Source organism: Sturnira hondurensis, unplaced genomic scaffold (assembly GCF_014824575.4).
Source record: "Sturnira hondurensis isolate 20B ecotype Veracruz unplaced genomic scaffold, ASM1482457v3 Scaffold0015509, whole genome shotgun sequence".
Lineage (NCBI taxonomy): Eukaryota > Metazoa > Chordata > Mammalia > Chiroptera > Phyllostomidae > Sturnira > Sturnira hondurensis.
Window position 1 is genome coordinate 11,624,041 of NW_028088140.1, and position 24,695 is coordinate 11,648,735.

At 38.3% G+C, this 24,695-nt stretch overlaps 1 protein-coding gene across 6 annotated transcripts in view; it reads left to right on the forward strand.

The window, feature by feature from the left end:
• The first annotated feature begins 8,088 nt into the window (after positions 1-8,088).
• Positions 8,089-24,695, forward strand: part of DCP1B (decapping mRNA 1B) — a 69,033-nt gene continuing 52,426 nt past the window's right edge. Inside the window, exons 1-3 of one of the 6 annotated variants that reach the window (XM_037064775.1) lie at positions 8,089-8,279; positions 13,721-13,761; positions 19,687-19,814. In XM_037064775.1, the coding sequence (XP_036920670.1) occupies positions 8,130-8,279; positions 13,721-13,761; positions 19,687-19,814 (319 nt within the window). In that variant the 5' untranslated portion in view covers positions 8,089-8,129. Of the gene's footprint in view, positions 8,280-8,485; positions 8,703-8,772; positions 10,816-13,720; positions 13,762-19,686; positions 19,815-24,695 lie in introns of those variants that run through there. The other 5 variants (XM_037064776.1, XM_037064777.1, XM_037064779.1 and 2 more) reach the window with 5 other exon arrangements.

Below are 24,695 nucleotides of genomic sequence, written 5' to 3' on the forward strand. Positions count from 1 at the left end.
CCCATATTATGGATAAGGAAAATTGGTATGGTTTCTACATGATTTCTTCTATAATCACAGAAGTGGTAAAAACCTAAGGACGTGGCCTGGCCATCCACAGGGCTAGTCCCACCGCCTACCTGCCTGACCTCTGGAAACAGTCAGTGCTGACCTCCAAAGTACCTGAAATTTCTGCAGCACGTCAGATCTACATAGGTCTGTATTTGCAATTTTTGTATAATGCTTTCTATACCAAGGCACTCAATGACATAACAAAGATAAACTAGGGGCCCTGAAAAAGGTGACTGTGGAGAATTAAGAATCACAACCATTATTAAACTAAAAGGTGGGGAGCAATAATTTTGTACTTTGCATTAGTATATGAGTACCTTTATAAACAGCCAACTACTAATCTTTGAGAAGTAAGTGTAACTCTCTTGTCCAGGATACAGATCTTGTTGTTATCAAGAGCAGCGGTCAGTGACTGAACATTCACAGAGCCCTATTTTTATACCGGGCACTTGACATTCTAAGCACTTCACATGCATTGTATTGTTTAGTTCTCACAATACCCTCAAGAGGTAGGCAGTAATATTGTCCCTATTTTTACAGATAAAGAAACTGAGGCCCAGAATTTTACAGATCCCCACCCTCGCCCCCATATGAAGGTTATATAGCTAGGAGGAGACAGGCCAGAATTTAGACCCAAATCTCTTTAACTCCAAAGCTCATGCTCTTAATTATTATACCATATTGTCTCCAAAAAAGAAAGTCATTAGGCCACTATGACTAGACTCAATTCTCTGTAGTTTGGGGAGATTAAAGGAATTGACGTCCCAGAAAAATCAGTCAGCTAAAGTTACTCAGAAATATTTCTGGTCATTAAGGTATCCCCTAAGCAGTAGGCCAAAAATATCAGGGACTTAAATGACACTAGAGTAAAGGTCAAAGACAATTACAGAGGATCTCAAGGGAGCATCCAAGCTCTTATTGTGTTGTGGACCCTTGTTACATTAAACACTGCCTTCTCCTAGTACTAGAGAGCTCACTGATTTGCCTTCCCTTTCTCCAAATTCTGATACTTGTCAAAGCACTACAGTTTAACTTTTGATTTCACATTATCTTTTATTGTTCATGTTTTTTCATGCATGCTAATCTCTGTCTTGTCAACAAGATTTTAAATTCCCTAAGACTATAAAGTAAGCTTCATACTTTGTCCAACTTTCAGTCTGGTATGTGTTAACAATGTGCACAAACTGGGTGCCTACTAAACATGAAGAAGGCACCCAGTATAAACTATTTATTGAATTGTTTAAATAATATAGATGGGGATCAGCAAACTATTTCTATAAATTATCAGATAAAAACACTTTAGCCTTTGAAAGTTATCTGGGTTTTGCTGCAACTACTCAACTTGCTGTGGTTGGGTGAAAGCTGCCATGGGTAATACAATGAGTGTGGCTGTGCCTAAGGAAACTTCATTTACATATTGGAAAAAGTGCGATTTAGCCTAAAGTGCGTCAGCCCAGTAGAGCCTATTTACAATAGGCTTGAGGGACTAGGTTGGGAAATGTTCTCAAGACTTAGCATCATGACAGCAGCTTCTATACCCCTCTGTCCTCAGGCCTCTTGCCCGTGTTTGGAGTCCTACCTCCTTACCAAGTCGAGTGTTTTTCCAAAACCCTCATCTTGAACTGAAGTTTAGTTCAGCACAATACCTTGCAGTTTATTATCCTCTGGGTCTTCACATATCAGTTTAAAAAGAGACATTCAAAGTAAAGAGCTGTCATGGTAAGTTGTAACAATACTAAGTAATTAGGAAATTCTTCAAAGGCATTCCACCAAGGAGGCTCTGACATTTGTTCCAGACTGCTTTCTGTAGACTGCCACTTAACTCATCCTAGAGGATCTGAAATTTGCATTTCGCCTGGATTAAAAAATGTGCAGAGCTGATAATCCCTTGCAGGAGGCTACCTAAAGTGTGACAAGGACAGCCATTCATCCTCCCAAAGTGACTGCTGTCCTCTGAAAATGAGAAAACTCAACAAATGAAAGACCCACCTTTCTCTTAATCAATGTATTCAGCCCTCCGTTTTGAAAAAAAAACATGAAAAAGTCGTTCGTTAATAGACTGCTACCTTGACCTCATTGTATGCATATTAAGCAGATTGTTCATTATTGTTTCTGGGCTTATCTATGTGTTTGTCAAAAGAGATGAATTTGATGTGAATAGAGGTTCAACAGATTGCTACAAAATTTGGAATTGGGAACATCCTTCTAATTCAATCCTCTTATTCCACAGAGAAGTGAAGTGACTTTCCTAGAGCAGCGGACTCTGCTCAAATGAAACAATCAAAAGGCCATCCCTATATGACCTTAGTGCTCCTACCATGATCCAGCCAGCTCGGCACACACCCAGCTAATGGGAGAGACAACTCAAGAGTCCCTGTTCTAAGGGGCAACCCACTAACAAACCCCAAACCTCTGCTCTGCCCCAGGACAAAATTCCTTTAGTGTGAAATCAGCCACATTAAATAACAGCATCCTCATTTATGTGACCCAGAGCTGCCTGTGTTTTCAGAGATATGGAAGACACCATCTACACAATTTCCATCATCCTTTCCAAGGTGTACATGTAAAATAGGAAGATTTATCTTCTGCTGTCTCAACTCACCTTTCTCCATCTTGCTCTCCATCTTAGTAACCAGGTGCTGATACTAGTTACCACAGTCAGGAATTTGCATTTTAAATTTACTATCTCTTCATGTGAAGTAAAGACACCGCCTTAGGTCTTAGCATGTTTTGGGCACTGGGAAACAATTAAAAATTTGTTATTGTAGAGATCCTCTAGCCCCTTAGGCCTTCACCTGACCCTGCCAATGACAGTACAATGAATCAATTTAATGGGACTGGCAGAGAGAAGTAAGAGATGAAAAGAGAATATGCATGAATGATGTTCCCACTCCAAAGAACTCTGCTCATCCTGGGCCCTCTCCAGGTAAGATTAGCAGAGGCTTAGTCTAGGCAGCTGCTAGGCCTCGACTGAAAAGTGCTGACCTTTTTACAGTCTCTAGCAAAGCCTCGCCCAACAGGCCTCATCTTCCCCAACATCTGCCTCTTCTCATTCTGCTCTGAATCTCTCTGGTGACAGTTTCAAATCTTAACCCCCCTGAAATCCTGTGGAACACAGAGCTATACATTCTGTATTATGTCTCCCTCTGATTATGAAGTTTCTGATAAATATGTGTTAGCTCACATGCTCTAGATTATAAAAATATTGGGAATGACCTGCCTAGGGAATTAATGTGTTTTGTCACTTACGCAGGACTCTGTTGAGGTGGTTTAAAGTTCGGATAAGTAATTGCACATGAAAGGTCCCTTCTGGACTTACTGTTAAAAATAATAATTACATCATTATAATAAAAAGAATAGCTATTTTATTTACAAAATATTTAACAAATCACAATCTTTTTCAGGCACATTTTCTCACTTGATATCATTTACCCTGGGAAACTGGTAGGGCAGATGCTATGATCCCAAGTTACAGGTGATGTCCCCTCTTGAAGATGAAAACAGGTTAACTCATTTCCCTTTCCAGGGGGTGTCCTTCCCACTGTGTTCTACTGCTTCAAAAGGAAGTAAACCTTGCATTGAAGACAACTGATAGCACACAGCTTCAAGCTGTTTCCCTCCACTGAGAGAAAAGGGGCATTAATTCTTCACTTATGTCCACCTTTAGTGTAAAATTCCTAACAAAAAAGGGCAATTCATACAGGCAGCACAAATCATTTTAGAATCACAAACTCTTAGAGGGCGTCCTGGAAGCTCCTCTTTCCCCTCAACTCCAATACATTCTACTCCAGGACAAATGCAAACCTTAGAGGTGACTCACACAGTAAGGAAAAGAGTACTAATAAAGCAAGCTGTGTATTTATGTTTTTAGATTATTATGCAATAATGTCACATATTTTTATACAAATATGGATATATCACTAAAAGTCAAACATTTTCAGTAATATTCCTGTTTTCAAACAATTTCAACAACCTGTGTTCTTACAATTAAGCTTGAATGATTAGATGGTGAATTTTATCATTGTCTTTGCAGTGGTATAAAATTTCCAGGCTCAGACATTATATTTTTTAATCTTACTAAAAACTTGTTTTAAATGTTGGCATCTAACTGTATAACACCAAGTGTTAGCACAGATTTTATCTCATAATTATAAAATAATCATGAAACCCTAGTGTTATCAATAGTTGTTCAAAGTACCCTGAGGAGGCTTCTGGAAACACAGTGGAACTATGCCAGCACCGTAGACGTCAATGGAAGCTCAAGTTATAAGGATTAAAAAAGAATTTGCCTATTTTAAATAGTCTTTTAATAATAAGGGCCTGCAATTTAGTAAATTTGAATAAGTGATAATGATTTGACTTTACAAACAGAGATTATTAAAGGAGAAAGTAGGCAGAATTTTGTTTTCATCCTAAAAGCTTAGAACTTTAAGAATTTGGAAAAAAGAATTAAAGGAAAAAGTTACATTTTTTTCCTGAGTATGATTTTTTAAAAATATATTTTGTTGATTACACTATTACAGTTGTCCCATTTCCCCCTTTCACTCCCCTCCACCCTGCACACCCTCTCCCACCCACATTCTCCCCCTTTAGTTCATGTCTGTGGGTCATACATAAAAGTTCTTTGGCTTCTACATTTCCTATACTGTTCTTACCCTTCCCCTGTCTATTTTCTACCTACCGTCTATGCTATTTATCCTCTGTACCTTTCCCCCATTCTCTCCCTCCCACTCTCCTGTTGATAACCCTCCGTGTGATCTCCATTTCTGTGGTTCTGTTCCTGTTCTAGTTGTTTGTTTAGTTTGCTTTTGTTTTTGTTTCAGGTGTGGTTGTTAATAACTGTGAGTTTGCTGTCCTTTTACTGTTCATATTTTTTAATCTTCTTTTTCTTAGATAAGGCCCTTTAATATTTCATATAATAAGGGCTTGGTGATGATGAACTTCTTGAACTTGACCTTATCTGAGAAGGGCTTTATCTGCCCTTCCATTCTAAATGAAAGGTTTGCTGGATAGAGCAATCTTGGATGTAGGTCCTTGCCTTCCATGACTTGGAATACTTCTTTCCAGCCTCTTCTTGCCTGTAAGGCTTCTTTTGAGAAATCAGCTGAGAGTCCTATGGGACCTCCTTTGTAGGTGACTGCCCCGCTATCTCTTGCTGATTCTAGAATTCTCTCCTCTTATTTTTAATCTTGGGTAATGTAATTATGATGTGCCTTGGTGTGTTCCTCCTTGGATCCATCTTGGGGACTCTCTGAGCTTCCCGGACTTCCTGAAAGTCTATTTCCCTTGCCAGATTGGGGAAGTTCTCCTCTATTATTTGTTCAAATATCTTTTCCACTTGTTGCTCTTCCTCTTCTCCTTCTGCTACCCCTATAATCCGGATGTTGGAACATTTAAAAGTGTCCTGGAGGTTCCTAAGCCACTCCTCACTTTTTTGAATTCTTGTTTCTTCATTTTTTTTTCTGGTTGGATATTTCTTTTTTCCTTCTGGTCCACACTGTTGATTTGAGTTCGTTTCCTTCCCATCACTATTAGTTCCCTGTATATTTTCCTTTATTTCACTTAGCGTAGATGTCTTTTTTTTTTTTTTTGTCTAATTTGAAACCAAATTCAACCAATTCTGTGAGCATCCTGATCACCAGTGCTTTGAACTGTGCACCTGATCAGTTGTCTATCTCTTCATCACCTAGTTGTATTTTTTTCTGGAGCTTTGATCTGTTCTTTTGTTTGGGCCTTTTTTTTGTTTGTTTGTTTATTTTGACAAGCCTGTTCCATAGTGAGGGGCAGAGCCTTAGTTGTTCACCAGGGCAGAGCAATCCACGTAGCTGCATTGTGATGCTGTATGTGGGGCAGGGGTCAGAGATCGAACAATGGCACTTGCTCTGCTCTCTGCCAGCTTTCAGTCACTTCCCCTTGCTTCCCACAAGCAAATTGCACCCATGTGGTGATGATTCCCAGGTGAGTTGGCTTGTACGTGTTCTAGGACCCTGTGGGTCTCTTCAACAAACTCTCCTGTGAGGCTGAGAGTTTCTCCTGCTGCTGCCTCAACCCCCACAGGTGTTTTCAATCAGTAGTTTGAGGCTTTATTTCCTGGTGCTGGAGCCCTGAGATGTGCAGTCTGTCTCATCCCCCAGTTGTTCCTTCCGTTTTATGTGCATGAGAATGTGGAACCGCCTGCTCCACCAGCCGCCATAGACTTGCTGGCCAGCTGCAGCCTTGCGTGCCCGGCTCCACATCTGGTGCTGGGTCTGCCAGCCGCTGCCTTTCGGGGAGTCCTCTCCACGCACCCAACTCCACCCCTCATGCTGGTCTGGATGAGTGTATTTTCTTGAACCCCTTGGTTGTCAGACTTCCATACAATTTGATTTTCTGTCAGTTCTGGTATTTTGTTTTTAAATTGTTGTTGTCCTTCTTTTGGTTGAGCAAGGAGGCACAGTGTGTCTACTTACACCTCCATCTTGGCCGGAAGTCCCCGAGTGTGATTTTTAATCTTCAAGATTTTTTCATTACAATATGGAAAGTTTAAAAACAAAGAACTTCCCATTTCTTCCTATCTTCCTTAGAATGTGAATTCAAAAGTTCAAGTTACTTTTTATGCTCTTTTATCCCAACTTGAATTTCGGTATTCTATAAATCAAGAGCTCTTTTTTTTAAAAAAATGCCAACATTTAAGTTAAATATTCAACTAACTCATGGTTTAATTCAATAGAGTAAGCATTTACTAAATCTTCATCCAGCATGAGGCATTGGACCAACTCCTAGGGAGACAACTAGGGGGAGTTAATGCTCCTTAAAATTATCAAAGGTAGTCTTTGCCCAATGGCCCCAAGACTCAGGGATAAATTCTTTTAAAAAAATGTTAAATCTGTTAAATGTTAAATGTTAACAAATGTTAAATGTTAAATCTGTTATTGACAGTTATGCATATACCAGGGTAATAAACATTCACCTTTCTCCCATGGTTTAAAGAGCAAATTCCCCCATCAGACTTTTCAAATACTGATTTCATCAGAGAAGACTCAAGTATTGAGTAGCTATCAAGCTCATGGCAGTGGATGCATATTTTCTAAACTTATAACTCTCACATTAAAGCTCGAAAATTATCATTGGCAACAATAATTGTCCTTTGTTTACCTGAAAGTGGCAGGTGCACATGATTTTTGAAAAATGTCTGTCAAATACCTGTCTGAATAACCAGCCTGTCCATCGTTCTTTCAAGCAAAAATAACATTCAATGAAAATAAAACAGTATTTCAGCTTGCAACTCAAGCACAGAAAGTGTTTTCCTGGAGACAAATACGACACTTTGGTATTGAGCATACATGCTTTTATGCACACTTCCTATTTTTTCACACTGAATTTATAAAGAGTTGGACTTTAAAAAATTTAATAACTTTTACTGCTTTATCAAGGCCGTTTTCAAACGACACTGGCTTTCACAGTTTGGTGCTTTTGCCTTGGTTAACAATAAGACACCTGCACTTTTACCCACCATTTTTGCACCATTGGTGCAAATGTCAACTCAGCGAAAGGGCCAGATCAGTCTGGCTATTTTCATGAAAATAATCTTGAGTTGGTAGACCCCTTGAAAAGGTTTTGGGAATCTCAAAGGGGTTCCAGAACTACACTTTGAGAAGCACTGGGTGCTTGTGCAGACAGAAATCACGATTCTTTCTCTTCAATTCTTTAATGCTTGAGGCTTATTATTGTAGGTTTCCTCACTGAGCGCCAAAGGAAAGGCACGCCAAGGCGTTGAACACAACCAGGAGACAACATCCAATTGCCCGCAGCTTAAAGGCTCACTTAGGAAGTAAACAGGTCTTAGGAGGGTGGGGGTTGGGGACAGGGGTGTCAAACCGCTGGCCCAGGCTTGCAGTTGCCAGGGGCAACAATCATCAGCTAGAGGGAATGCGACCATCGATTAATCATGACTTGTGTGGTCAGGAAAGAGGGCGGAGATGGCTGGAAGAAGGACGCCCACACTGGTCGCTGGAAGAGCTCAGCTCGTTGGCAAGTCGTTCTGCGATCTATTGGAGTGGCTGCTGAGGGCTTAGGTTGCAGTTGGGGAGGGCGGGAAGATGGCGGCGGTAGAGGCAGGCGGCCCTGTAGGGAAGAGGCGCGATATCAGCTTGGCGGCTCTACAGCGCCAGGACCCTTATATCAACCGCATCGTAGACGTGGCCAGCCAGGTGGCTCTGTACACTTTCGGCCATCGGGCCAACGAGTGGGTGCGTGCGGATGCGACGGACAGTGCAGGCAGGCGGGGATGGCGATGGGTTGTCACACCCAGGCGCGACACCCCCCCCCCCCCCACAGGGAGAGGGAGGGAACGAAACACTGTGGAGGATGGAGGTGGACGGAGGTGTCTCGAGGCTCCAGGCCAAGTTTCCGGGGACGGTGGGGGGCGGGGGAAGCTGCGCGGTGGATTGGGCCCTTGAGCTCTGGGGCTTGGAGGAGAGGGAGGCCGGTATCTGAGACCATCCGAAACTGGGGCAAGACTTAAATACCTGCAATACCCCGCATTGGGAGGCTGGACAGATCCAGGACGGGACCCTGAGAATTGAAGAAAAGGGAGGACCTGGTGCCTTGAGGCCGGAAGACTTAAGTATTCGGAGAATGCAAAGCGAAGCGGGATCTGTTACAGGAAAACGGTGGTGGTAGAGGGGGCCGGCAGAGGGGGCAGGCGTGGGGTGTGGGGGAAGGGGCGGGTAGGAAATGAGTACCAGAGCAGAGTTCTGGTTCTGGTTCTGGTTCTGGAACCTCAGACGGGACGAAAAGAAACCAAACCTTGGTAGCGGGGAGAAAGCTGAAGTTGCCAACTCAGGGAACGCACCAAGGAAAGAGTGAACATCGGGGAATACAAGATTAAATGGGACTCAGTCTAACATTTAGAAAGAGGCTGGTTCTCTCAGAAAGATTAATACACCATAGCCGACCAAGACCAAAAATGAGTTTTCATATTTGAATTAATTTGGGAGCCGTTGTCAAGCAGAGCCCCAAGAGATAGCAACGGAATTAGATGTAGTTTTTTTTTCACAGTTCAAGTGGGGTAGGAGCGTAAGATGCGTGAGCCCTCCTGCAGGCTACAAGTGTTTTTTGAATGTAGGGGGATGGATTTTTTTCTTCTTACCTCCTAGTGATTTTTGTCCAAATAATATTGATCTGGCAATTGTATTACCATTCATCCATTAGTTTTAAATAAGTTGCAAAACAGTAGAAAGCACTAATTGTGGATGAATGGATTTCAGGGTTTTTTTTTTTAAAACATTCTCGAAGAAGGTATCAAACATCAAAATTTAAGCAAGAAAACTATATTGAACAAATTCACTTATTAATCACCCACGCTCATTTATAAAGACTATTTACTCACCTATAAGTGACTAATAAAAAAAGATAAAAGGTCCTAAAATGGGAAAGAAAATAATTTTTTCATCAGTTGTTAGGAAAGGTATGGACATGGGCTTAGGGCTGCTCTCCAACTAGCCAAGCAAAAAAGAAAAAGGTGGGGTTAGGGGAGAGCTCTTTAATATTCATAATTCTGTAATAGGAAGTATCCCACTTGATAAGTAGGGGTTATTTCTCCCCAGTTTTCAGAGTAATTTGCCACCTGAGCAACATAGGACAGTTTCATCAATGGTTACTTAAAGGGCAAACATATTCTACATACAGCTATTATACTGCTCTAGAAAAATCTCAAATGCATAATGTCAGTTCTGCCAAGGCAATTCAGTAGTACAGATAAGGATCAGGGGTGTATAGTTCTATGAATGACCAGGATTATAGTCTGGAAAATCCTGAAACATGTAGGATAGCATTCCTCTTGAATAACAATTGTTTTCTAGAAGCTTTTGGGACAGATACCTGTTAAAATAGTTATAGAGGTTTATTAGATACCCAGTGAAGTCCTTATACTAAAGCCTCTGTGAAAAGTCAGAAGTGTCACAATGCATTATTTATAGGATTATGTTTTCCTGCTTCCTGGACTTGTTGCCTTCAGACAGGCCATAATTCATTCCGTAAAAGGTCTTTCTTTCAAAAGGACTAATTTTCAAGGCTGTATTAGCCAGAAGAAAAGAGAGAGACCCAGTTTAGATGCAGAGCAGTTGCTAGGGGTAAACAAATTATCACCATTTTCTCCATGTGCCGTCACTTAGGCCTTCTGCATGGGAGCCTTTTGAATGTAAACCTAATAAATTCATAACATTCTTGAGAACGGAGGAGAAAGCATATGCAACAAGGAAAGCGGGGTATAAACGGAAGGGAGATGTTACACTGAAAATAGGTGAAGAATGACTAGGCAGTCAGAGCAGGAGGAATTAGGAAGGAAGAGTGGACAGGAAGTGGGCTGTTTTAAGGAAGGATTAAAGAGATTATGCCATGACTGAGAGAGGAATTTTAGACCTATTTCCCACTGCCAGGAAAGACCACTCCCCCAAAGTGTACCCATGAGTAGAAGATTATAGCCCTGATCTTATTTCTTCCTCTCAGCCCTGGGAGCAGTAGTTTTCAATGGGTTGATTTGACTGTCTGCAAAAAATTTTTGGTTGTCTCATTGAGAGTGGTATTGGTGTCTAGGGGAGAGAGGCCAGGGGTGCTAAAAATCCTACAAAAGCACTGAGCTTGAGAAACTACCTTACTAGCTAGCTACTGGTTTTCTGAGCTCTGTATCACAATTTCTGGATATGAGGCCAAAGCATTTGATATTTGTTGAAATATAGGTGACTTGGGTGCTACATACATGACTGAGAAAGACAGATTCCTAAGGTAAATGACCTTTTCCATTATTTCAAGCTAACATAATCAGTAAGATATAGATTGCTTTGAGTTGTGTCAGGGTTCAGATAGTGTTCTGAGTCCCAGTAATGTGCAAAGTGGCACTACTATATTTCACTGTATTTTAAATTTTGAACTGCTTATTTTTTAGCACTTGTATTTTTATAATAAAGTATAATATTAAATCATTAAATTTTACTTTTAAAAGTGAAGCTAAAATCCACCAGAACTATGAACTAATGCATTAAAATAAAAGTCCTCTTTACTTAGAGGTCCTAAGGAGGATCTAATAAAATTTCATTTTAACTATGCCCCATACTCCCAATCCTGGGCTTTGCTCTGGGCTTCTCTCTCATTGGGAGAATGAAAAAAATAAAAAATTGGTTACCTAGGATAACTGTGGAGGGACCAGAAAAATGCATGAATTTGAGCTGTTTCAGCTGTGATAGACCAAAGAAAAACATGTTTTGTCATCAAAGATCCGAGTGGTGTAGGCTGGTTATCTCTTTGCAGTGGAAAAACTGAGACATAAAATAATACTTAGACCAGTATGACCTGGCAACAGCCCCACTACAGGTCCAGTATTGTAATCTCTCAAACAGTTCTTTTCCACGAACAAACTCATGCTCTTTGTGTGTAATGCTATATAAAAATCTAATTTTTAAGAAATACTTATTATGAGTTAGAGGAGAATTTCAGGAGAAGCATACTTCATACATTTCTGATTCTTGATTTTTCAAAGCTAAAATTGGGCATTAAAATCTTTTTTCTTAAAAGGTAATTTCTATTACTACTTCATAAAGAAAGAAAGGAATCAAGTCAAAAGCCACTAGCTTTGTTTTTACACTGATACATGTAAATAGGCTGATTTGGGTCTCTGAGATGAAACAGTCCAAGATCAAATACTGGAAGACAGGAAAGTGTTTTGGCCATGTAGCAAGTGATTCTGACAATGCATGTAAGTTATAAGTCCCATTTCTGTCACCTTCTCTTCAGTTTCCTACAAATGTAATAATACCAAATATGTAGTTTTTACAAATTTATTCCTAAAGGCTCTGTGGCCTAGTAAGTACCTTAACTGTACTAGTTAAACTTTAGGGATGCCCACAAATCCCTACACTGTGTGGGTAGCATTTATTGTCCTGTAGTGGCCATTTCCTCAATGACTGATACTATGGTGGTTTAAGTAATTATGAAGCTGCACCCAGGTTATAGATTTCTCCACAGACAGGAATTAATCATGTTTACAAAGAGAAATAATGTTTCTGTATATACATAAATATATATATATACACACACACATACATATATATATTTCTTTTTTACTTGGTAGTTTTCAAAGCACAGTGGCAAATGGGCACATTTGAAAAATAAGGATTTTTTCATAGTACATTAAAGTGACTTAGGCAGACTTCATAGTAAATCCATTTTAAGAATGAAGTTCCTAACTTTCTTACCAGTGTGTTTATATCAGAGAAAAAGCTGGCTAAAATTGTTTTAACTCTTACAAATTCTTTATTTTTAATTGCATATTCTATAATAATAAGGATTAAAATCTTGCTACTCAGTAATTTACTCTTAATAAGCTATTTGCTCATAATTTGGACCATAGTGGATTTTGTTTTTATGACTTCTAATAGAGTTCTGCAGGCAGAGATCATGTTATTGAGCAGCAGCATCAGAATCACCAGGGTGTCTTAATAAAAGAGCCTACTGGGCATTAGCCCCAGAGTTTCTGAGTCCTGGGAAAGGACCTGAGCATTTGCAACAGATTTGTAGGTGATACTGCTGCTGCTGCTGAGGATCCACTGAACTGTGAGACCCACTGAACTACAGTGACTAAGAAAATTGCTGAAATTAGTTGGGTTTCTGAAAGGATTATGCTCCCATTTTGTGTGTGTGTGCCTTTTAAAATTATTTTAATATTATGCCTTTGTTCTTAAAGAGTGTATTTTTTTGGCATACTGAGTACTTAAACCTTAAATGATTTTGGTAATGGATATTAACAATAAAATACTATGAAGTTAGATAGAATGCCAAAATTAAATCATTAAACAGCAAACATACATTTTAAATTTTGAATAATAATAGTCTGATTACAAGCTAATGAAACATATGGATACTTAAATATTTTCAGAATGCAGTGTACCAATGAACATTTTTATCAGAGCCTGGAGTCCTGCCTTTGTTAAGCTAGAAAAGAGCCTTTCTAAAGGAACTAAAATGAGTTTATTATTTTAATTTTACCACTTTTCCCAGTTTTTCTCAGGCAGATTTTCTGAGTTATAACTTGGTAATGTTTCTTTCTGTCTAATTTTATTTCAAAAATCAGAACTTGACTCTAAATATTCCATCCAGTAGTTGATTGTCTGAAAATTATGACATCATTGCTGTCTTCAGAGTAGTCAAAGTGGAGTTATTGGCACATCACCTGTGCTCCTAGGTGATGGGGTATATATAGCAAGAGAAAATGAACCCAGAAAATAAAGAGAAAGGTAATGAGATGCAGTCCCCAGTGATTCTTGCAGAATGCTATGTGCCCAGTTCAGAGGGCAGAGGAAAAGGCAAAACACTTATAATCTCTTTCTAATGAGATCCATGGTGTGTTGTTATCCCCACATTTGAAAAGAGAGATAATGATGGTTTATTTTGTATGTGAGAAAAGGAGAATGACTGCTTCCTGCTGTTGAATCAGCAGAGCCAAAGTCAGGCCAGAGCCTGCTTTTCTTCTTTCCCTAAGAGTAACCCCTCTTAGAGCAGATGTAGCTTAGATTTGGCCCTAAGTGAAACTGGGTAGAACTCCAATTCTGTAAGAAGTTTATGTTCTTTAACCTCTGTGAATGTTTACTATTAATGAAGAGAATATACATGTTTTGCTTGTGTTTTTATATTCTAGGAGAAGACTGATGTGGAAGGAACCTTATTTGTTTACACAAGGTAATAGTATTTTACTTTTATAAAGAAACTGACAGTCACTCTTTAATTGTACTTTTACTTCTAAAAGAAGTAAAAGAAATGAATGTTAGTTTGAAGTTTTTAGTTAACATAAGGGAATACTAAATAATGTCATCTTAGGGTAGTGTGAGGTATACTACTTTCAGAATCAGTATAGATGAACTTAAATCTTTGTGTTTTTTCAAAAGTAGTATTAAATATTTATCCTTTTATTCAAATGAATGGTACAAAGTTCTTGAATGTAATGTATTGGCAAGGAGCTAGAAGTACACTATTAAGGATATTAGATTATTTAATCAATTATTTAGAAAAGGTTCCAGATATTAATTTATCTTTTAAGATTTTATTTTTCAGTTAGTTTATATTCAATATTATTTTGTATTAGTTTCAGCTATACAGCATAGTGGTCGCATAATCACATAATTTACAAAGTATTACCCCAATATTTTTATCACCCACCTGGCACTGTACATAGTTATTACAATATTATTCACTATATTCCCTATGCTGTACTTTACATCCCCATGACTATTTTCTTTTTTTAAAATATATTTTATTGATTATACCATTACAGTTGTTCTATTCCCCCCCTTCATTCCCCTCCACCCGCATACTCTCTCCCCCACCATTCTCCCCCCCTTAGTTTATAAACACATGTCTCAAGTTCTTTATTCTATATTTCCCCCGCTATTCTCGCCCTCCCCCTATCTATTTTCTACCTACCATCTATGCTATTTTCTGTGCCTTCTCCCCCCTTCTCCCCCTCCCACCCCCCTGTTTCTAACCCTCCATGTGTTCTTCATTTCTATGGTTCTACTCCTGATCTAGCTGTCATCTTGGTTTGCTCTTGTTTTAGGTGTGGTTGTTAATTAACTGTGTGTTTGCTGTCCTTTCACTGTTAATATTTTTCATCTTCTTTTTCTTGTATAAGTCCCTTTAGCATTTCATATAATAAGGGCTTGGTGATGATGAACTCCTTGAACTTGACCTTATCTGAGAAGCACTTTATCTGTCCTTCCATTCTAAATGAAAGCTTTGCTGGATAGAGCAATCTTGGCTGTAGGTCTTTGGATTTCATGACTTGGAATACTTCTTTCCAGCCCCTTCTTGCCTGTAAGGTCTCTTTTGAGAAATCCGCTGACAGTCTGATGGGTACTCCTTTGTAGGTGACTGTCCCCTTATCCCTTGCTGCTTCTAGGATTCTCTCCTTCATTTTGGTCTTGGCTAATGTAATTATGATGTGCCTTGGTGTGTTCCTTCTTGGGTCCAACTTCTTTGGCACTCTCTGAGCTTCCTGGATTTCCTGGAAGTCTATTTCCTTTGCCAGACTGGGGAAGTTCTCCTTTATTATTTGTTCAAATACGTTTTCCACTCGTGGCTGTTTCTTTCCCCCTTCTGGTACCCCTATAATCCGGATGTTGGAACATTTAAAGATGTCCTGGAGGTTCCTAAGCCTCTCCTCATTTTTTTGAATTCTCATTTCTTCATTCCTTTCTGGTGGGATGTTTTGTTCTTCCTTCTGGTCCATTCCATTGATTTGAGTCCCAGTTTCCTTTCCATCACTATTGGTTTCCTGTGCATCTCCCTTCATTTCAATTAGTTTAGCCTTCATATGTTCCTCTAATTTGTGACTTTGTTCCTCTAATTTGTGACTATAATCTACCAGTTCTGTGAGCATCCTGATAAATAGTGTCTTGAATTGTGCTTCTGAGAGGCTGGCAATTTCTCGGTCGCTTAGAGTTATTGGCTCTGGGACTTTGAGTTCTTCTTGCACCATCTTTTGGGCTGTTTGTGCCTGTTCCATAGCAGGATCAGAGCCCTAAAGTGTTCACTAGAGCAGGGCAACTAAGTCGCTGGGTTGTGACGTTGTATGTGGGGGCGGGGTCAAAGAGGGACAATGGCTTCCCATCTGCCGCCTGCCACCGCGGCCCCGGCGCCACAGCCACCACCATCACCAGGCCCACGCATTTTGTTCCACTGCACTCGAGTGTGCCACCGCCGTCAGCCCTCCACCACTGGGTTCGCCCCCTGGGGCCTGCGTGGTCCGTCTCACTGTGCGCGAATGTGCGACCGAGGTCAGTCTACCCCACACCCCGACTGGTTCCGGGCTGCCTGCACGCCTAGGTCGGGGGATCTGTCCTGCCCGACCCAGCTCTGCTTCTGGCTCTGCCTCTCTTACCGTCCCCATTGAACAGTTCCTAGTTGTCGGACTTCCGTCTAATTCCGTTTTCTGGTCTTTGGGTGTGTCTTTGTTCTCCAAACCTTTGTTGTATTCAAACTTGGTTGTAGGAGAAGGCACAGTGTTTCCACCTATGCCTCCATCTTGGCGGAAGTCCCCCTGTGACTATTTTCTAACTCCCAATTTGTACTTGGTAACCCCTTCATCTTTTTCACCCAGTTCCTTAACCCCCCTCCCCTCTGGTGACCATTTATCTGTCTTCTGAATCTATGAGTTGGTTTCTGTTCTGTTTGTTTGTATATGTTGTTCTTTAGGTTCCACAGATAAGTGGATCATATGGTGTTTGTCTAAATATTCCAAACCCAGTAGGGTTTTATTGATGTCTCCCCCATCACCCTTGATTATTTAAAGAAGCATGATCCAAAATTAAAGATGTCTGAGTCCTCCATTATTTAGTTAATACAATATGTTTCAGGATAGATTTAATGTATTATTTTAATTATTAATAAATTTAATAATAAGCTCTGCCATTAGTAATTTATATTGTTATCATTTATATTGATATCATTAATGTCACAAATGCACACAGACATGTAGTATATATATCGTCTTAATAGCTAAACATTTTATTTGCATTAAAATGTTTGGCTAAAATCTATCACCATCATGTAGGGGTGCAAAGATAAATACAGAGGTTTCATACAAACCCTTCCAGGGCTAACACTTTTACTGGGGAGGTAGAAAATATACACACACAGTATATACGTACACTGGCATTTAAAGATAAGTCATAGTGCAAACAGAACTAACTCTGAATGCCGATTGATAGGTTATAAGCAATGAATGAGCCTCTGAGGTTGTGGAAGGCTTTATGGAGGGGTGAATACTGAGTCAGCCTCAGGAATAAAGATAGAAAGAACTTAACTCCCATAGAGGAGCAGGAAGGGCAGTCTTGCAGGAATGGTGTAAGCAGAGGCATGGGACTGATAGTGATAGGGGACAGTAAGGGAAATGACTGGTGCAGAGGGTTTACATTGACAGAGAGTTACATTATATTAGTTAGAAGTTGACAGTGAGGGTAAATCAGTTTTGCTGGGTTAGAATGTCAGACAAGGATTTTGAAGTTTATTTTCCTAGCAATATGGAGTCATTGAAGGTTTATGAACAGGGGAGTAGTAGAATTACAACAGAGCATGTGGGTAAGGTCAGTGTGTCAGCATTATGAGCATGTCTTGGTTGTAGAAGAAATCAGAGTTACAGAAGAACATTCAGAAGGTGCTTGCAGTGGACATGAGATGATGAGAGTGTGGACCATAACGGAAGTTGAAATGGAAAGGATTTATCGAAATATTGCATGTATAGAGGGAATGGTGACATTTTTAAAATAACATTAAGATTCTGAAGTGGAAGACTTGAGAGAATGACAGACATTGGGGGAACGTAAAAATAGGGAGTCAAGAATCTGATTTGAGGGTAAATTTTAGTTTATTTTGAAATAATGATTTGGAGTGATAGCAGAGTGAAACTGTGAGAGAAAATATGTTCTTTGAAGGAGAGAGTAAAGAGGAAACTGAGGACAGCTAATGGCTAGTTTTCGAGCCAACAAGGGTACAGAGAAGAGTCAGCCATAAAGGTACAAGCAGAGCTAGAACAGTACAGAGGCCAGTGTGGGTACAGGGCAGGACCGGTGTGAGTCTGTGTAGGGGAAGCAGCAGTGGGAGTGGGAAGACAGAACTGGATGGGAGAGGCCATGAGAGCAGGTAAGGAGGAGGTTGGTTTATTCCATTTCAAAAAGATGGGAGGGCCCAAGAGTCATTAGCTACATTAGTTTACATTGTTTTCCAAAACATTCCAAGAGCATCAGAGTGAGCTTATTGCTTATTCAGTAGGGACTACTCTTGAGAATTCTGAAGTGTGAAAAGAAAAGCAAACAATACAACTTGACTTTGTGCCAAGCACACAATATGTGGTCTCATTCAGTTCTTAAAACAAGTACTATTCTTTTGAGAAGTAAAAGGAAAGGTATATTAATATGCATTAATGATTTATTTTAGGGATTTTAATTTTAAGTAGGGTTACTTTTTTTTCCAGTGTACCCAAATCAAATGTAGCTTTGTATTTTCAAGTACTTAATTTACTTTGCATTCCTAGTGGAGCTGTCAGTTAAACAAACCATTAAATTTGGAAACAAATCCTTCCCTATTTCTTAACCTTTTTCTCACAAATAGGAACCCCTCCTACCTCCTCCCCTCTTCCGCCAGACCTTCTACCCCAAAGCCAGATTCTAGCATGTTGAGTTCTTTCCTCTGTAGAGAATGACAGGTCAAAAGGGAGTTTGGGGCACAAGTCACGGAACTGCCAGTGGTATATTTTGCTCTGTACCCACACTGTTAGAGAGCTGAGACCCTGTTGTGTTAGTGAAATAATTGAAGAATCAAATGCCTATTCTGTGTAAAAACATCTAATCCTATTAAAAAATTTTTATTCTTCATTTCCTTACATGTATTCCTTTTTGTAATAGAGTTCATAGAGAACGCACTGGTGATTTCTGAACTTGCTGCTTCTAAAGGGCTCTGTCAGAGATCTTTGGAAGTCAATTTTCATTCTTCCTCAGAATTTAAGTTGAAATGATTATTATGATTATGTCTGGTTTTGATTATATGCCTACCTCTTTACCTCTCTGCAAAGTGAATTGGACAAGGACTGCCTTCCATCAATTTTAAAATTGAAAGGCTAAAAAGGAAATTTTCTATGTGATAATGTAGCTGTATTTTACTCCTTTATCAGCATCAAATCAGTTATCAAGTTTATATCAAACTAAGATATAAGCAGCTTTTCTTCCTGTTGCTCATAACACTTCTGTGGGTGTATTACCCAGGTACCCTAGTTTAATGTAAATAAACATATTCTACTTTTACTTTCAATATGTAAACACATGAGGTTTCTTTTGTCACCAGAAGCTGCATAGTTGAATTGCTATATAGCTGTCAGGCAAGAGTAGACAAATGCAGATGTAGTTATTAAACTTGATACTTTGTGTAATTTGGGTTCTTTCTGGGTGACAGAGAGTAGGCACTGAAGGTTTACTGAGTAAAATGAAAAATAAAAATGTCATTAAATGCCACATTTTTGTGGAGAAAAACTTTATAGTAGTTTACAAAGCTGTTTGCTTTATATTAAAGAAAACAAAATATCTGCTTTTGTGTTGAATTATATAAATTTTAATATATTGTATTTCCTCAGTAGATCATTGCCCAGAGTTGCATCATTTCTTAGTAAGTTTCACAGCTTTTCATTTCAGACCAACACCAGGATTTTCTGTGAAAATTCATTTTATGTAACTGTGATGTACACTCTGTATTAAAAATCATGTAGTGTGTAAAATAGTAATTACCATTTCTTCCTTAAAGGAATTTACAATCTAGGTAGGGAAACAAGATACAAACACACATAGTTAAATAGGTAGGATTTGATTTTACAAAAGGATCAGTTAGTACAGTCATGCTGCATATGTTACATACATTAATATAATAGTGCTATTAGCTCCTAACAAAGAATCGTTACTTTATACATGTGCAGTTTGCTTGCACAACGGTGTAGATACATACAAAAACATTGAATGCACACTTAAATGTAGGTTGAAGACACATTTGAAAGCAGTTATACTACAAGTGTACTATAATGAACAACTTGTTTTTTGATATCCTCCCACCCCTTGTGATTCTTAGGTCTGCTTCTCCAAAGCATGGGTTCACCATTATGAATAGGCTGAGCATGGAAAACAGGACAGAACCCATTACTAAAGACCTGGATTTCCAGCTTCAGGACCCTTTCCTTCTCTACAGAAATGCCAGATGTGAGTCTTTCTTAATGAATTGGATAGTTTTACTTAAGCAGTTTGTCCAGGTGTTTAAAATTGTACAGTAGTATGTCTTTGTCATTGTGTTAGCATCAGTGATTCTAGGGGTCAGCCCTGGTTAGCTTGGGAAATGCATGCCTAATTGAGGGAATAGCTTCTTCCTTGGGAAAGTTTAAACGAAAGCTATGTGAATATGATGATGTGAGTATTCAAACCCTGTCTTCTGCAGTAGGACCACTTTGTAGTGTGAGCCCATGGGAGGTTCTAACTTAGCCTGATCAGGGCTGGATGAGGATTTTTTGGTCAGGAAACTGCAGAAGGACACATAGGTGGTACTGTAGGGCATAGAATTAATTATTCAGCTGGTGGCACTTTGTGTGTGTGTGTGTCACTTCTGACTGAGGCTTCTGATGATATGTTTGGGGGAAAGAACTGGTATTCTAGAATTGCCATCTTTTGAATACACAGTAAGTGAAAAATCAAAGCCCAAAGAATTTTGGTCATTGAGAATTTCATAACACTTTGTAATGTTGAAGTTATATTAGGCAACTAAATTCATCCTTGTCAGATTTGAAATGAGGTAGCAGTCACCCATTCAATATTCTGTCTCTGTTCTACTCTTGTATTTTTTCTGATCATTTTTCTTGAGCTATTGGACAGCCCAGAGAAAAACCAATGGAAAATATGCAGACTGCAAGGGCATCAACATGCGCTGGTGCACACACATGCTGTGTGCTTTGTGGATAACTTTCAGAAAGATCTTGCAGTTAAAGTTTTCCATTCATTTTCCATCCTGCTTTTTGAGCTCAAGAGACAAGAATTGGCCTATGACATACTATTCAGTGTAATGTAATAGAGAATGTAATATAAAAGATATTTAATGTTTTAACCCCAATCAGTTGTTTTAAAGTATCCTTTAATGCTATATTTACTTATATTCACAGTAATTAAGTTATCATGATAGGTGGTCATGCTCTTATTTAGAGACTGTTGTTAAATTTTTATAAGAAAACAATGAAAGCTATTAAAATTGTACCATGGCTTACTAATGGTAGGTCCTAATGTGGGCCAAACATTAGTTTGCCCACTAATGTGGGTGAAAAAATAGAGAAATATTTTGTTTCTACTCCTGTTTTTTTTTTGCTGGAAAATGTAGTTTTGTCATTTGTAGCTTATAGCTTGAATTGCTTGTATGCTTATAGTGATGCCAGTTGTTATTTTCTTTTATGTCAAATTAATATATAATTCAAATCCTAATAAACAAAATAGTCACATAAATAAGTACAAAATAAATGAATATTAGTGACTTATAGTAATCATTTTTGGTAGTTCTTACTTTGGATAAATACTTAGTCTAGTTAGCATGGATAATATTTTAAGTTCTTATTAGAATATTATACATTATATATTATGTACTTATACCAAAAATATAAATACAAACTCTGTTTAATGTGGTTGATTTTAAAATGAACTTTCCTAAGTCCCATAGGATTTATCTGGTAGGAAGTACTATTTGCATCTAATAAACACACCTTCCTTTCTATAGGAAGCCTCAGCATGGTTCTAGACCAATTCTGTCCAGCTGCATGTGGTATTGAGCACCTGAAATGTAGCTTTCTCTCCATAAAGCTGTGCTATGGGTGTAAAACACACACTGATTTTCAAAGACAATGCAAAAAAATGTAAAAAATCTCAGTAATTTCACATTGATTTACCTGTTGAAATGCTAATATTTTAAATATGTTGAGTTAAATAAAATATGTTTTAAAAATTAATTTTATCTGCTTCTTTTTATTTTTTGATTTAAAATTACATGAGGCTCACATTTATGGTTCACCTTATATTTCTGTTGAATGGCAATGTCCTAGTCATTTTCATTTATTTTACCATACTTTACAGTCATAACTTTGTGAGGTAGCCATTTTCATTACCATTTGCAGAAGAGCAGAGTGAGGCCCAGTGAGATGACAGACCTGACAGACACACACAAATTCTGATTCCTGTTTCACTGCTTTTTCTGTACCACACGTACGGCTCTCTGCACTAACATGAGTACAAATTGAAGGCAGCCTTTGGGATGCATATTAAAATGTTTCTAATGAAATTTTTAAAAAGATTTTATTTATTTATCTTTAGAGGGGAAGAGAAGGAGAGAAATATCAACGTATGGTTGCCTCTCATGAGTCCCCTGCTGGGAACTGGCCTGCAACCCAGGCATGTGCCCTGACTGGGAATCGAACCACGATCGCCTGGTTCGCAGGCCCGTGCTCAGTCCACTGAGCTACACCAGCCAGAGCTCTAATGAATTTTTATATGAAAGAAATCAGTTGAACAACAAAGAATGGAAGGGAATGGATCCATTTTTCTTTCTGGTTTGTTTTGCTTTCTTCTCCCTTGATATCTGCTACTGATGGACTTTTTAGCTATAGTTATTTGGTTTTCGTTTAGTTTATTTGTAAAAGCCTTTTCAGTCTCTGATATCAAAAATTCACAAAAGGCTCTATAGAGTAGCGAGGTGCTCTCAGAGTCTCAGAAACCTCCCAAATATTTTAAACAATTCAAACACTTTAATAATTATAGATGGTTTACATATTCTCAGATGACTGCAGATTCGTTCATTTTCATTTGGACAATGAACCCAGCTTCATTGAGGTCTGGTTTTTTGAGACTCTACCCCTCAAAATCTGTATAGTGAAGAATCTCTCTAGGCATTGATACAGGTGTGTGGGAAATTTTCTCATGGAATTTTTAGATTCACTAGGTTAAAAAAAAAGTAGTACCTAAGGAGATAACTATCTCTGTCTTGAATTGGATGAATTTAGAAGAAGAAAATAAAGAAGTGAAAACCTCAATCTCTCTTTTCTTAATAAAAAGATGTTTAATAAATAACTTTGAATTTTGACTGGACACAAAATAGATGATTTTATTAACAGTAAAGAATGTATAGTTTTTAAACTTGGTCGTAATAGGATTTGGCCTGTATAGCATTTAAAAGTAACTAAGATAACTGTTAGAAGTTGAACAGAAATTCATTTATTTTTTCAATAATTATTTACTGAGCATTTACTGTTTGCCAGGCACTATGTCGAGGCATCAAATGGCTTATTTAATTCTTGTAGCTTTTTATAATAAAGATGATTATTTTTGTTTTATAAGTGAGGAAACTGAGGTTAAAGGGATTACGTAGTTTACCTTGGCTTATAACTATGTGGAGGTGGAAACAGCATTTAAACTGAGAAAGCCTAACTTCAGAAGCCCAGGTCCAAGCAGTGAAAGTGCTAACACATGACTGATGTGTTTGAGCAAGCTTTACTTGTTCAGAAATACTTAATCTTTTTAGTGTACACCCCAAAGTATAAAAAGCAAGTTTTTTTAAGCTGACAATCTATTGTATTGCAGTTATTAGAGAAGAGAATATAAAATAAAAAAACTAATGTATCAAAAAGCTGAATTTGACCACTTCTTTCATATTATTGTCTTTCAGTAACCTTTTATTATATTTTCCATGTCCCAATTAAATAAGATTTTGGTATATGGAAACATATTTTAGAAGTCACAGCCAGCAAAGGCAGGTAGGTTTCAGAGCTAGGCCATCAGGTTGAATATGATTGTCTATGCTTACAGGATTAGAATGATATTTTGAGCTGCTTGATTTTATTGAAGACATAAGTCTGGAGCTTAAGAGCAAATTAGAAAAGTCAAAATCAAGATGTTTAAAATCAAAGCTGTTGTAGAAAACTCCTCCTCAGTGTTAAAGTGAATTTACCATATTGGGTAGTTTCATATTTAAAAAAATACAATTTAAATACTTTATTAATATTGTAAGATCTGAGGAAAACTGCTATAAATAATGAAAATGATAGTTATAGACAGTTCTTATCTTTCAAATAGGCCATGTCCTATAAGTTCCCTTTTAAAGTGATTGGTAGTATTTTAGGAATGCATGGTAGATTGAAAACATTCCTAAAACTATAGAAATGACAATAAAGAGGGAAAAAAGATATAAACCCACAATGGTGGTAGATGCATTTCATGAAAAAATGGAGTAAACAAGAAAAAGGCATAGTATGATAGCTTTATTTTTCACAATTATTAACTTTGCCTCTTTGCAGAAGATTATATCTCCGATTTGTTGATGCCCGACTTGACTATATGATTTAGTTCCCTGCCCCAGCCCCACCCCTGCACTGACTCCCAGGAGGACATTATATGGTCACCTGTTGAACTCAAATATAACTGTATAGATTGCTTTGGCCAATGAAATGTGGGCCAGTGAAGTGATACAGGTCACTTATGAGTAGATACTTTGAGAACTAGCTCATGATTTGTCATCTCTCTTTTGCTTCTGCCATGATGACTAACAATATTCTAGGCAGAGGCTGCTCTGTCAGCCTGGGTCCTGGAATGAAAATAACATGGCACAGAGGTAAAGGCACATGATGAATACATAATATGTATGAGAAATAAACCTTTGTCATTGTAAGCCATTGAGATTGTGGGATTGTTACTGTAGCATAACTTGGGTTCTTATGACTGGTATACAAGCCATCCAAGAAAAAAGGGATCCAAACAGGATGGAGGTAAAGGAATTCTGGGAACAATGATGAAGAAGAGTCCCATAATGACGCCTATGCAATTAAACTAAAGATCATTCATTCTAAATTAAAGTTAAAGGGTAAAACACTTCAGGGGGTCCAAGGAAAATTTTATAACTGATAGTTTGAATCTACTGAGACATTTACAGTTTCTTTTTAAGAGAATTTGATGTTGATGTAGGAACATTCAAAACCGAGTAAGCAGAAAAAACAGTAACAAAATGAGGCAATTCTTAATTTCTGAAAAAATAAAATATTGTACAAGAAAGGAAATATACCATAT